At 38.8% G+C, this 15,475-nt stretch overlaps 1 protein-coding gene across 4 annotated transcripts in view; it reads right to left on the bottom strand.

Moving 5' to 3' along the window:
- The window catches only part of FAM214A (family with sequence similarity 214 member A), a 56,228-nt gene that overhangs the window by 13,070 nt on the left and 27,683 nt on the right, over positions 1-15,475 (bottom strand). For 3 of the 4 annotated variants that reach the window (XM_043494410.1, XM_043494411.1, XM_038418799.2), the window contains exons 2-8: positions 9,493-9,677; positions 8,565-8,767; positions 7,747-7,872; positions 5,619-7,455; positions 4,903-5,019; positions 4,462-4,541; positions 1,154-1,262 (exon numbers count right to left, since the gene is read on the bottom strand). In XM_043494410.1, coding sequence (XP_043350345.1) covers positions 1,154-1,262; positions 4,462-4,541; positions 4,903-5,019; positions 5,619-7,455; positions 7,747-7,872; positions 8,565-8,767; positions 9,493-9,677 — 2,657 coding nt within the window. Of the gene's footprint in view, positions 1-1,153; positions 1,263-4,393; positions 4,542-4,902; positions 5,020-5,618; positions 7,456-7,746; positions 7,873-8,564; positions 8,768-9,492; positions 9,678-15,475 lie in introns of those variants that run through there. The other variant, XR_006274906.1, reaches the window with a different exon arrangement.

The following is a 15,475-nucleotide window of genomic DNA, read 5'->3' as shown; positions in this document are numbered from 1 at the left end:
GAATAGATGTATAAGAGAAGACAGACACAACATACCGCATAGATTTCCTTTGTCCCATTCTTCTGCCATGTGCTGGGCTTGGGCACAATAGCAGCCACTGCACTTACAGCACTTGAGGACTCCACAAGGCTAGTATTGCTGCCTGCATTAGCCTATCTCACGAGAGCCCAAACGCTGTACATGCATGTAGCAAGGAGTGGACACTGTACTTCCAGTAAGGGCAGTGCAGTGACTGTGCTCTCTCTGCACTCCTCAGGACACAGGGAGGCACTGTACCGGCTTCAAGCACAAGGTCACCCAATGTAGGGTTGTACTTTAAAAGACATAATATAGCCCATAATGGTCAAAATCCTGTAATCCTTGCTCAGACAAAACTTCCAGTAACTTCAAATGGGAAATTTGTGAGCATAAGAACTTCATTGTTTGGGCTACTGTGAGGGGAATTGGCCAAAAATCATAACCAAATCATAAACATACTTCCAACTTTTAAGCATGTAGTGGAGTGGCATTAGTTCAAGAGTAAACAACACATGAACCCCAATCTGCTCCCATTGAAGTATGTGACAAAACCCCCTGAAACACACCAATGGGTCTATGCAATAATTTCCTTTGCCATATAAAATCTACAAAAAATAAAAATCAATTTAGCCCTTTTAAGTGAAATAATCCTATACCAAAATTTCACAGCTAGAATTAGCATTCTATAAATAGGACACTATCTGGCCACTGAAGTTAAATTTAGAAACACAAGTTTCCTGAAATGAAAGACTAGTGCCTTAACATCTGCCATATACCATTTTCACTTATTCCATTTACATTACTTGTATGATGCTTTAAGTGTCAAATTGTGAGAAACTAGTTTTTTTAATTACTTCCACAGGATCTTAGTATAAACATTAACAATTAAAGGGTCTGACCCCTTAAAACTGATATAAAGGATAACAGCATTCCCACCACTTGCTCAATGTTCATGATTATGACAGAAGATGGGCTGGGGAGCTTTTGTAAGTAGAGATCAGAACAAAGGGTTTTTTGCTCAGTTTAATAATGAACATATGGAATTATTTAGGAGGTAGTCACACAAGTATAATTAACCCTTTATAACACACTAAATAAGTATTATAAGTATGGGACTTTGGATCACATACAATACCTCAAAGTTTCCTAGAAGGCTAAGACTTGTTATGGGTGGAGCACTGGAACTCAGAAATGGTTTCCCATGGCCTTCTGGATCACTGTCTGTGTTTATATATTGTTGTGTACTATTAAAAAAAAGGAATAATAATGTAATAGCATTAATGCTATTCGTTCCTTGTTTTCTGTTATGCATATAGACAGCTGTGGAGAAAATCATTTTTTTTTGATGCATCACAAAATATGGTCCCAAACAAATAATGACTAAAGAATTATACTGATAAAGTCTTAATATACCCGTTTTCTAATAACCTGCATTGGACAATGCCTTCATAATTTGTATGCTAAAAATAGATGAAAATACAAGAATTTATGTTGTCCATTCATTCCACCAGTAGTAATTGAACAAAGTGTCAACATTCTTTTCTCTTGTATGTAGGTGTTTTATTTCGACATGTGTCATAAATATAAGGGAAAGGGTAACCATCTTTCTGAATACAGTGCTATAAAATCCCTCCTGGCCATAGGCAACATCCTGTTACCTGTAAAGGGTTAAGAAGCTCAGCTAACCTGGCTGGCACTTGACCCAAAGGACCAATAAGGGGACAAGATACTTTCAAATCTTGGCGGGGAGTGGGGAAGGCTTTTGTTTTGTGCTCTTTGTTTACCTGGTTGTTCTCTCTTGGGACTGAGAGAGGCCAGACAGAAATCCATCTTCTCAACCCATCCTAATCTAAGTCTCCAATATTGCAATCAGTATAGGTAAGCCAAGCAAGGCGGATTAGTTTATCTTTTGTTTTATGTGAATTTTCCCTGTGTTAAGAGGGAGGTTTATTCCTGTTTTCTGTAACTTTAAGGTTTTGCCCAGAGGGGAAACCTCTGTGTTTTGAATCTGAATACCCTGTAAAGTATTTTCCATCCTGATTTTACAGAGATGATTTTTACCTTTCTTTTTCTTTAAATAAAATCATTCTTTTAAGAACCTGGCTGATTTTTCCATTGTTCAAAGATCCAGGGGGATCCAGCCTCCCCAGGAAAGGGGGTGTTTAGGGCTTGGGGGGATATTTTGGGGGGAAGACATCTCCAAGTGGTCTCTTTCCCTGTTCTTTGTTTAAAACGCTTGGTGGTGGCAGCATAGTGTTCAAGGACGAGACAAAGTTTGTACCTTGGGGAAGTTTTTAACCTAAGCTGGTAAGAATAAGCTTAGGGGGTCTTTCATGCAGGTCCCCACATCTGTACCCTAGAGTTCAGAGTGGGGAAGGAACCCTGACAACATGTCTTGAAATCTTCATTAACTAGCTTCCACAATAACAGATTTTCAAGTTATGCATACAAGTGTATGAAAATCATAACTAGCCCCTTAATTTCTACAGAGGCGTTAAAAGGGTAACATCCTGGCCCTGCTGAAGTCAAGGGGGCAAAGATTTCACCAAAAGAATCCAAATCTGATCCCACATGCCTTTGCAGAAATTTGAAAATCTACAAGACAGAATATAAGAAAATAATGTTTCAGAAAGAAAAGGAGTCAAGCAACTAACTTCCTTTGCTTATGTGGCATATTCTTGGATTATCAATCTAAACCAGGGGTGGGCAAACTACGGCCCGCAGGCGGATCCAGCTCCTCAAGGCTTTGGATCTGGCCCGCAGGATTGCCACCCCTGTGGCGCCGGGAGCGGCACGGGGCCAGGGCAGGTAGGAAGCCTGTCTTAGCCCCACTAAGCGCCACTGCCACCCCAGAGCTGTTTCAGGTAAGAGGCGCCAGGCCGAAGCCTGCACCCCGAATCCTTCCTGCACCCTAACCCCCTGCCCTGAGCCCCCTGCTGCACCCCACACCCCTCCTTGACCCCAAGCCCCTGCCCTGAACCCCCTGCCGCACCCCGCACCCTTCCTGCACCCCAACCCCTGCCCTGAGCCTCGTCCCGCACTCCGTACCCCTTCCTGTAACCCAACTCCTTGCCCTGATCCCCCCCACACTCTGCACCCCAACCCCCTGCCTTGAGCCTCCTCCCACACTCCACACCCCAAGCCCCTGCCCTGAGCCCCCTCCTGCACTCTGCACCTCTCCCTGCACCCCAACCGCCTGCCCTGAGCCCCCTCCCGCACTCTGCACCCCTCCCTGCACCCCAACCCCATGCCACAAGTCCCCTCCTGGACTCTGCACCACCTCCTGCATCCCAATCCCCTTCCCTGAGCCCCTTCCTGCGCACCACACCCCCTCTCACACCCCACACCCCAACCCCCTGCCCAAGCCCTACGTTCATGGCCCTGCATGCAATTTCCCCACCCAGATGTGGCCCTCAGACAGGGGTGAAAGTAAGTTAGAGGACTTACCAGTACACCGGAGTCCTGAGCGGGGGCATGGCCTCAATGGGAAGAGGCGTGGCCTTAACTGAAAGAGGCAGGGCCTTAAATCCCCGGCCCTTTAAATCTTGATTTAAAGGGCCAAGAATCCAGCTGCGGTAGTGCTCCCGGCCCTTTAAATCACACCCGAGCTACCAGCTGCAGAGGCGGCTGGGAGCCCTGGGGCTCGGGGGTGATTTAAAGGGCCTAGGGCTCCAGCAGCTGCTACCGCCCCAGCCCTTTAAATCCCCTCCAAAGCCCCGCTGCCGCTACCCCAGGGCTCGGGCAGCAGGGCTCAGGCGGGGATTTAAAGGGCCCCGGGGAGGGGGGATAGTGGGGGCTGGAGCTCCGGGGCCCTTTAAATCCCCGCCGCAGCTACCTCAGGGCTTTAAATTTCCCTCTGGGAAAGCCGGTCCCGGTATGGCACACGGGCTCTTACCAGTACACCGTACTTTCACCTCTGCCCTCAGGCCAAAAAGTTTGCCCACCCTGATCTAAACTACTATGGGACAGATTTGCCAGTTTTCTCTAGCATCTTTGCATGTCTCCAGCAATGCAACGCAATGCAGCCGTAAACCCATCTGAGCCTGCTGTTATGTATATAGCTCCAAAATGGAAGTGAACCTCTTTTCTTACTTAAAGTGCCCTCTGTTTTACATTATGAGCTATGGACTAATTATTTATTGTAAAAGGAAGAATTATGGTATAAAAATCTCTAACTGATTGATGTACATTTGAAATGTGCTGAAATAGAGTGTTACTGCATAGGAACTCATCCCAATTGTTACAACTATTTAGAAGACAGAGTACTGCTAAAGAAGGGTTCCTATAAATTACACCCATGTTTTGGCTAGGTTTAGTTTGCCTCACTCACTTTGCCTCACTCACTGTGTTATTGCTTACATATTCACTTACTTACAGTTTATATATGCAATTATTCCACTGAATACACTCCCACACTTTCTTATAAGTAGAAAGGATAAATACCTTCTTGTAGACAAACATTTCAATCGCAGCAAAGACGAGTCCAGATCAAAGCACCCAGATTGTGTTTTTCTCTGAGGAACCTAAGGAAAAATAATATTTTATTACTTTGAAGACTGCAGTCACAAATCCTGTGGTCTGTGACAATTCTGATATAACAAATTACAAAAACAATGCAGAAATATATACGATCTTAAACTTTTTACATTCTACACTTAAGAGAAAATTTTTTAACTAAACATTGATAAACCCTTGGGAAATAAAAACTGGAAATGAAATGAAGGGCCTTGTCTACACTACAAATTATCGTAAAGTTAACCCTTTATGATTGAGATGGAATATCATCAGCTTTTATCAGATTTTCTAGAACACCTAGACATTAAAATACAAAATTATTTCATCCTCCTTCAGAAAAATAGCTAAAAAATCCCAATAGTAACTTACAGGACTTGAAAGTAGAGGCAATCCAGTTCGAGGATGGAAAGCCTTGGTTACAGTCCCATCCAAAGAGTGAAAATTGCGTTTCCGCCATATACTTGAATGCTTGAGTGGTGGTATTCTCTGTAAGTAAAAGACATTTACTCAACCTATAACAGGATACTTCAGGTAGCCTATCAAGTTAAAATTCAGTTCTGAATTTGTTTATCGCTTATCTTCAAAAATTGAAAAGTTTTTCCAGTTTCCCTGCAGCATATTTTAAGAATATACCTTGGTTCAGAGAAATTAGATCTATGGTATTACTGTTTTAGGAAACAAAGTACAACAGATTCATGCATCCTCTAAAGAAGAGTTTCCTTGTGGCGCCAACTTATAGCCACTATGGACTAGCTCGCTTATTATTCATCATGTTGCATAATTAGATATTGTTCTATTTATAAAACCAAGAAGTCTGACAAATGAAGTAGGACTGTGGGAATATTCATTAACAGCTCTGTTCTGATGTGTGAGGCCTGGCAGTTTTCCTCTAAGTATTAAATCTAACAGGAGAGAAAAAAAAAGCAGAAGACCAATCTTCAGACCTGAAAGCAGAGATTTTAACTACACTGTTTCATATAAGAGCATGATTACATCTATACATTTAGAGATTCTTTCCGAGTTGATCTAGAATATACTCTAAGTTATTTAGATACCTACTTCCCTCTAGTCAGGTAGGTACTTACCAGCACATCTGCATTCTTCAGTCGTTGACACCTAGCCAAATAGTCTTCTACAGATTTCTTCTGAGAATTGCTTTGAAACTCATAGTCCGTTGGGTCTTCATTCTCATCATGTGCAGTTTTCAGTTTATCTTGCTTATTTTTGCATTTGAAACTGTCATGGTCTTTATTTAAATAATTTTCAATACTAACAAGTTGGGTATTTTGATCACATACATTTGGTTTTTTTGGATCTTTATCTAAACACTTAAGCTCATTTTTGTGCAAAATATCAGATGCCTGCATTAGTGTCACTTTTTTTGTACTTTCAAGTATTTTGTATTTATCTAACTGTGGATTGATTAAATGGCCTCCATTGCTATTCTCACTCATGATTGTTCTTTCTTTAAGTTTATTTTTGCAAATCTGTTCATCAGTTGTGTTGAAATTTGAACACTGTTTACCAATAATGCCTTTGTTAGTCATTTGGTCTTTATGTGGACAACCAGAAACTGTTTCCAGTGTATCTGGCAGTTCAGATTTATTTTCTTTGCTACATGATATATTTATGCTAGTAAACGAATTGGTAGTTTTATTTGGAGTCTGCTGAAATGTGTTTTGGACAACTTCACTGGGTTTTGCTAGAATCAGTTTTCTTCTTGCTTGGGGTTTTGGAGAAGCCTTCAATTCACCATCAAGTCTATAATACGTAAGAGGGGTATCAGGTATTCTAGTCTTTACTTTACTGCTGTCTTTTATGGTAACGGCAGACTTAGAGAAAGAAACAGAGGATGTTTCCTTGCCTTTCTTCAACAAGATTTCATCTTCATATGAACTTTGAAAAACTTTTGAAGTGATTGAACTGCTTTCATGTATATTGAATGGACGCCCAGTAATGTGTGAAGTAGCTGGATCACAGTGAATCAAATGTTGGACAATCCTTGCAATAACTTCCTGTCGCTCCAGAAGTAAAGAACTTATTAAAGGATTAGTCTCTCCTATGGACTGACGAGAACAGTGGTTCATAAGAACATGGGAATCAACCAATGGGTTCTCTGGTATTGCTCTCGTCTTGTCTTCCCTGCAGTCTTCCGATAACATAATATTTGTGTTAGCAGTAGAAACAGAGGATGTTTCCTTGCCTTTTTTCAGCAAGGTTTCATCTTCATAAGTATTCCAAAAAACTTTTGAACTGGTTTCATGCATGTTGAATGGACATCCAGTAACATGTGAAGTAGATGGATCACAGTGAATCAAGTGCTGAGCAATTCTTGCTATAACTTCCTGTCGCTCCAGAAGTAAAGAACCTATCAAAGGATTAGTCTCTCCTATGGGCTGACGGGAACAGTGACTATTTGGAACTTGGGGATCAACCAAAGAAAAGGATTTAAAAGTTCTGACTGATGTTTCATGTGGCTGTGTCTTATTGTCCCCCATAGCATTATAGCACTGAGCTTTAGACTGTGATGTCCCAAAGGCAGACCCAAAACCAGTTGCTGGATAAAGTTTTACATTTCTCACTGATGTAGTAAATTCAGGGGATATTTTTGCATTAAGCAAGCCTTCAGGAATCAATGTCCATGTTTGTTTTCCACATGAACGCTGTGAACTGGACATGTTGCGCTGCTCTCCCTCAATGGAATCACAGTGCTGATGTACATTATGTTCTTGTATTCCCTTTTCATAAAAGCCCAGGCTGGTGTGAATACTACAGGTCAAAACTGGATAATTAGATTGTCTAGGCAAGGACTGGACACTGACTTTCAAGGCCACATTGTGAGAAACATTAGGAACAGGAAACACATGTTCAGCAGGTGTCTGTGAGAAAGTCCATTGCAGGTCCACATCTGCAGCACTTACTCTGAAACAATACAGAAATGCCTCTGCATAAATTTACATTATATGCAGATTTTTCTAACGAAACAATTATATTAAAAAAGTAAGACAAATAAAATTCATTAAGGAAACTGGCAACTGTCATACTTTGCAAAATCCCCAAACCAAATGCTAGAACAAACAACGAGCAAAGCCAATCCATAGATACTTCCTGAAAGTAAATAGCAAAGGGGGAGGGGAATAAGTGTTTTAAGGCTACTTTCTATTCAGCAATTACTCACTAAGAACAAATGGATCTTTTCTACCTCAGACCTACCTGTACAGAATATTACGAGGAACAGCACCATGTGAAACACTCAGCCAAGCGCTCAACTGAGAAAAGAAAACAAAAGATCGGACAGCCAATAAGAGGGTCTTCTCTTCAATAAAGCGATCTCCACTTCTAAAATGTATTAAAAGAAATAAGCAGGTATTGGTAAGAGCCATTACAAAAAACAGCAAAATAATGAAACAATTAGAGCAGCTTTGCTTTAATCTTGTTAAAGATCTTAGAAACCAATGATATTTTTTCAAAACAAGATCCGTTGCTACAAAATTTCCATCCACTACTCTTGAACTTTTAAGTCACACATTTTCTAAACATCCTGCAGGAAATTATGGTTCAATGCACAATTTATAAAAAGATTCACAAAGACACTATGCATTATCAAAACAACCTGCATTAAAATGACTGAAAATAAATTTCCTTTCAAAGGGCCAGAAACAAAACAATATTATTTCTGGTAACTTTGTGATGAAAGGAGACTTATGTCCTAATGAAATACATCTAGCATCCTAAAAAAAGTCATAGGATTCTCCACTAACTTGCACCATATGTGGAGAATATCTATACCTCTTCAAAGTGAGTGCAAAATGATACCATTCTTAGTTAAACTTTACACCCACATTACTCAGGTGATTACACAAAGTGCTAGGCTGTGGAAAATCAAGCCCAAATTTTGTATTAGAATACAATTATTTTCTAAGAACAGCAATAATAATCTGGGATTCAAATCCAAGTTACTAAACCAGTCAGTTGCCCTGCAAGAATCCAGTCACCTTAAATTATTAACTAACCTCCACACCCAAACTTACTGTCGGGGAACTGGCTCCAAAATCCACCTTTCTAACAGCAATGCATCTTGTTTGATTGCAGGATCATTTAAATCACTCCCTTCTGTGGTGGGCCCTTCATCACTATAGCAACAGTCTGGAAGTAGCATCACTTCTATCATGATAGGAATATTATTTTTCCACAGTAGCATAACCTCAGACCTGGTTCGTCTGGCTTGACGACACTTTAAAAAAAAAAAAAAAGCACCACAATACTAGTTAGATTTAAAATCAGCTTTAAGAGCACATTCAAAAAATGTGAAAGCATTAAGGGCCCAATCCAGGAAAACACATCAGAGTTTTTCAAATCACAAAGAAGGCTGCAGAGCCATTACCAATGCAAGATATAATAAAGCTCTAAGGTGGCAATTTAGAGAATTTGTGGGGAAAAGCGAGATCATATAGAGGAGCTTCCCACCAACTGTACTCTGCTACTTGTTCTTCTTTCACTCTCTGTTAAGTACCCCCTTCTGGGATCTAATATCCTGTTAGAGTTGTTTGAATCTTTGGGCCGGAGCAATTCTCCTGCATGCCGGGGTGCAAGTTTACAGAGTTCTGGATCAACATCTCTTATTTAGGGACTGAAGAGCCCCAACCTTTCTGCACCAACTCCCCCATCCACACACCAATGAGCAAACAGAAAAATAAATGTCCAACATTATCTAGAAATGCAACAAAAATTAGGGAAAAATCTAAATTTTCTCAAAAATCCCATTAATACAAATTATGGTTCTATACAATAAAAAACTTGATACTGTTCTACTACATAGAAGAACGGTATAAGAACACAAATACGTGTTATGTTCATTTGCAAATGACTTATATAGCATGACAATTCACACAAGTTGAAGATTCCATGGATTCCCCATAAATACCCCATGGCATTTATCATGTACTGATATTGTCATACCTGGGCCAATTTGTCAGTGCATTCATGCTTAGATGTTAGAGGTTGACTTGACTGTGCTGGAGGGCAATGGAAACCCTCTGTTCTACCCTTTACAGAAAATTCTGGTGTTCGACCTTCAGTAATCAACAAGGCCAAGGAGACCAGGAATTCCTCAGCTTCATATTCAAAGTATTCATCTAAAGTATCTGTCATTCCACAAAGAGACAAAAAAAATCCTCATTAGTACAAGTTAAAGACAGATTTGTAAAACAAAAAAATAAATAAATAAAAAATAAATAAAAAACAATCACAGATGAAGAGTGTTACGCCTCTAACTTGTTTAAATGAAAGAACAACCCCGTTTCAGCTACAATATTCCGTATGAAGTTACATGGTAAATATTTTGTTGCCTCTAATCTGCCAGATTCCTACATGCTGCTCATTTAGTCCATTCCCCTCACCAATCTATCCATCACAAAGTAATGTAGCTATGTTTAAAATTTGTCAAAGAGTATATGGGCAATCTCAAAATTACCCTATGCTCAGTGCCAAGGGATTTTATGGGACTGAAGCATCTCTAGTAAAGGTGAGAGAAATCCTGAGAATCCAAACATCTTACTTCATGTGATCAAACAAGATCAAAACATTCTCTTTCCAAAAAAAACACTGGTTTCAAATGTGTCTTTACTGTTCTTTTAAAGCATTTACAGCTCTAGCATTTTGCGAGATATGATTGCGACTGATACTGCAACTGATACTGGTCCCTTGTTCCAGAAGAAGACGAGACAGCTGCAAATGCGTATGTAGAACTAGCATGTATAAGTTAGTATCTTACGACAGCAAGTAAAAATTGTACTGTATCAAACAGAGCAGACAATGCCTGGTCTGCCTACTCTAAGCAACCTTCATTGCTTCAATCAAGCAGTAGTCCAAGAGTGACTATACCAAGCCTAGACCCAGTGTCATTTTCTGTCTTTGATTTGATGTAGGAATATTTCTGGGTGGTGTGCCCCAAACTAAAAAAGGCACCCAATATATGAAAAATTTTATTTCAGAAACAAGAGCTCTGCAAGAGTATAAATATAGTTTCTGTTTTCGGCTTATGAAGGTTGCATGGAGGACATGATTAAAAAAAACTTATGATGGAAAGCCAAGGCTGTGCCCCATCAGGTTTGGAGAATACAGAAAATATAGGGATTGTCACAAACATACAAAACTGAAACAATCTATTCTTTATTGTCTAGCCTCTAAATCATGGGTGCTGACCCAATCGTGGCAAGCTATAAGACCCTGTTGTGGGTGCAGAAGAGGAACTAAATCCAAGTAGCTATTTTAGAGAATTAGCAAGGGCTCTCAGTGGCTGGAAATAAAAAGGTATGCTATTTATGATGAAAATGGAAACACAAACTCAACTACTTATGAGGATTTGTGCAGGGTACATCATGTAGATTCTTGTGACAGATTTCCCAGAAAATAATTATGTATAAAATAACATTTCCAAATGTTTATACATTTGAGATCCCTATCCCATAGCTTTTTATTTTGTTTCAATGTCTACTTTCATTATGTGTATGTATATTATATCTATCTATAGATATAGATATTCACACACACAATCAATTTGACATTACTTTTATATATATTAAAAAAGTAATGTCAATTAAATTGATTGTCCTCCCTATCATACCCAAATCATTGTACACCAGGAGACTTTTATATATTACATTTTCCTTCTTCCCTTAACTTTATTACTACAAATGTAAAGTGAGTATGAATTACTGTAATTCAAATGCATAAAGTGTCAGTCACAATAAACAACTGTAGTTATCACTCCATTTGCCAGATTGTCACGGGTGCTCTGAAATTATCATCTCTAAGAGAAGAAGAAAGAGTTCTGAGAGGTGAATGACTGTGGAATCATACCATCACTAAAATAATAAATTGACTGGGTTCTGATGCAGGAAGTTTCAGGGGCACTCTGGCTTGGTGTCATTTATGGCATGGGATAAAGGCCAGAAAGAGGCCAGAAGAATACAAAGTAAAATTACCTCCAAAACACTATGAATAGGAAAAGCGTTAAATATCACTACTTAGAAAATGGAACACAATGTTCTTTTAGAAATTTTTATTGTGAATTCCTGCTGCCCAGAAGAGCAGTCAGTGAAGAGGTTAATTTTTAAATAGTTAACATCAAAGCTTTTACACAATCACAGAAAGAAAAGTTCCCAAGGAACATACAGAATATTGTTACTGTACAAGATCCAGTCTAAACTAGTACAAAAAATTAACATTAACAATCCTTAGTAAAGCAGCAGCTGGAAGTGTTCTTCATAAATGTAATAATGCATAATGTAATAAATTCCCTTGTTTTGTGCTTCTATCACATAACTCCTATTGTGGAACATTTCATGAATTATTTACATATAACTTCAGTCTAACTAGGTCTGAATATTCCTATTGTAAGAAAAATTCAATACCTCTTTAGATATTAAAATGGTTTAGTTACAGAAGAGGACAAAACCCTCTCACCACTAGAAAGTAAAAGTAAGTTCACTTCAGAAGTCTACTTCAGATGCAGGAGAGAAACAGGAATCATAACAAAGAGGTATTTTTTATTGCATGGGAAAAAACAGGAAGACTACAGTGCACTTTACAATTCTAATTGAAACTTTCTACATTTTATGAAGTCCACAAAAACAGTTATCCATAAGGATGAAATGAATATTCTATTCATACTTGCTTTGTACAGTATGCCCAGAGTGCCACTATTCTATTGTTTGTCTTGGTCAAATTCTGTTCTGAGAAGGAGTACTAGTCATGTGAAATAATTACTCTCATCATTCGTTAACACCATAAGCATTTGGCAAATAGCATGAGCATGAAAGTTCAATAACCAAGGAGAAATCTTCAGACAGAGGCCTGAGAGTTCCAGACAAACACTCATGCTTATGTGTGCAATTATTATAAACAGCATGTGCAGACTGGGTAAATATATATAACTAGCTCCTTGTAAGTGCGCTTTTGTCCAAACTATTATGCCACTACACTTTTTGCACGTGTATTTTTTGCCTATGAATGAAAGGAACAGAGCATGGTATGCATACGATATCAGCAAGTGGTCTTTTATCTGTCAGAAGATATCAGCAATTTTTAACAACATCTGTAAATGAAAATGATTAGTGGAGTAGTAAATATTGAGAACAGGTTACTTACACCAACAGGTTACTTACACTGGATTGTTTAGTAAACTGGGTACATTCAACAACATGTATTTGATTCAATCAAATACAAGGTCATACATACATAAACAAAGAATGTAAGTCATACTTTCAGGATGGGGGACTATGAACTTGAAAACAGAGACTCTGTCACAGATGTCATGATAGGTAAATAAAAAGTGATTCCCCAGTACAATGCTGTGGCTAAAAGGGCCATCACAAACCTTGCATGCACAAAGAGGGGTGAGGTAATATCACCAATGTATATGGCACTGGTGAAGTCACTACTGGAATACTGGTTTCCAATTTTGGCATCCACATGTCAAAAAAAGAAGTTGACAACTTGGAGGGGGCTCAGAAAAACACAACAAGAATGATTCAAAGTCTGGAAAACCTACCTTAAAATGAGAGACCTAAGGACTACAGTACATCGACTCTTGAAGAGAAGGTTAAGAGGTGCCTTGATAATGATCTACAAGTACCTATACAGGAAGAACATATCTGATACCATGGACAATTTATTACAGTAGAAAAAATAACAAGATCCAATGGCTGAAAACTGAAGCTAGAAACATTCAGACTGGAAATTACTTTCACTGTTAAAACTGTGTGCCTTATTAATCACTATAACAGCTTATTGGAGGAGATAGTAGACTCCCTCACTTGAACTTTTAAGACCAGATGTCTTTCTAAACACACACGCCCTAGTCTAGTTCAACCACAGATGATCAGGCTTGATGCACTAATTACTCAGGGAATTCTAGGGCCTGTGTTACACAGGACATCACACTATGAGATTATAAGGGTCCCTGTTCTGGCATTAAAAACTATAAAAACTGAGTGCTTAGAAAGTCTTTTACAATCTGTAATATTAGTGTGGTTTCATGCTATAGTATAAACTGATCAAATGACATACAGTGTGAATACATCCAAGTGTGAGACCAAAATAGTGAGTAAACAAAGAAACTGGGTCTGAAATAAGCACTTGGAAATCAAAATCCAGAATCCCTAAGTGATATTATCAGAGGTTTCCTTAAAATATGTATTGATCTTAACAGAATAAGTATTAAGTCTAAGATATTTTAAAAAATTACTGGCAATGAAGAGCATAAGCATTCAACTATTCCTAACATCTACCTATAGTATGTTTTATTTTAAAAGGAAAATAAACTGAACTTTAATACTTAGTGGAGAAGTGGAAGGGGAAAGAAACATCTCCTACACATACAGAGGAAGCCACCATACCTTTCTGAAAATGTAACTGAAGTTCCATATAATTACTGTATGCAAAGTTTTATAAAGATCTGGTTAAGGAACCCTTTATGTTCAAATCCTTTTTAACACTATTTGAGTTCTTAAAATAAATCTAGAACTCTCAGGACTTTTCCAATACAGACTATGAAAACAAAAAAAGTTGCCAGATTTTGCCTCACTTTCTACTCCACCAATTTAAGATTTTCACTCTCATCACAGTTAAGTAGGAGGTGAGGAAGAGTAGGGAAACACAAATGGCCAGATACATAGTATTTGCATTAATGTAATCAAAACAACACTGTGCCACTTCAATATTAAAACTGCATAAAATCAAAAGACAACCATTATATTCTTTTAATACCAGTACAAACACTAAAGTAGCTGCATTAAATACTACCCTTTTAACGAAAAAAGCATAAAAAGACAGGGCAAATTGTTATATTGTACTATTAACGTAATGTGACAGACTGCAGACATATTTGATCTTATGTTTTACAGACATTTTTTTTTAAAAAAAGCAATTTGTGATAAATATCTTAATTTTATATTAGAGTGGGTTACATTGATTTCTTTAGTGCCATTTGATTTCCTTAGTACATAAGAACTTTTAATGGCTTTATACAGAAAAAAAAAGCCAAGACTATAGACACTGAAGAGTGTGGTAATTGTTCCTACGCACAAACCAACCAGCTGATCCATGCTGATGCAATTGAGGACAAGGGTGGAAAGACACACTTATAAACACAACACATTAGTGTTTAGCTAGAAAAACTGTTGGAATGTCTTCTGTATGAATCAGTCCTGAAAGAAACAAAGCCTGGTTGCAAGGACTAAGAAGGAAAGAAATTGCTTCCCCTATCCTCAGGTAATCTGAGGCTGTTTCACTTCCTAGCATAGTTCAGCACAGTCCTAAGCCTGCCTTAACTTGCACCCAGATGCTCCTTGCTCCACAGATCTTGCACACTCAGGAAATAGCTCAAGCATAGTATCATTCTAGCCACACATATTCCTATCCTTTTGACATCTCCTGCCTATCCCAAGAAGCCATGTGCACCGGTAGCTTTTGCAGGAAGGACCCAAAGCCATCTCAGCACCAGTAAGGGTGGCCCCTGTGCCTGGGATATTTTGCAGGGCCTTGCAGTGACTTTGTTGCCCCTCTGAGCTGGTGTAGATAGCACAAAGAAGCTGTAGAGCACCAGTGAATTCTCCTGCATTGACCAGTACCTCTAAGGATCAAACCTTAGGCCATCCCACCTCCATCTTACAGAATTTGCAACTGATTACTAGCATAAATGGCTTTAAGTTGTGTTTGTATCTGCACACTCCACGATTAAGGTTCTGACAGTAACTAGGTCAGCTAATTTCAGCCCATGCCAGGTCTACACTGGCACATAGTTATCTTCCTGTATCCAGTTTGGCATATATATTTTTTAAAAAGTGTAGACAAAACACACTATGTTTATACCTGTTTGTGTAACCACTGTCAGTCCTCCTTTCTCCTCATGCTACGTGTGTGGTAGGATATTCTCAGA

This window comes from Dermochelys coriacea, chromosome 10 (assembly GCF_009764565.3).
Source record: "Dermochelys coriacea isolate rDerCor1 chromosome 10, rDerCor1.pri.v4, whole genome shotgun sequence".
Classification (NCBI taxonomy): Eukaryota; Metazoa; Chordata; order Testudines; family Dermochelyidae; genus Dermochelys; species Dermochelys coriacea.
This window is presented reverse-complemented; position numbering and strand designations above follow the sequence as displayed.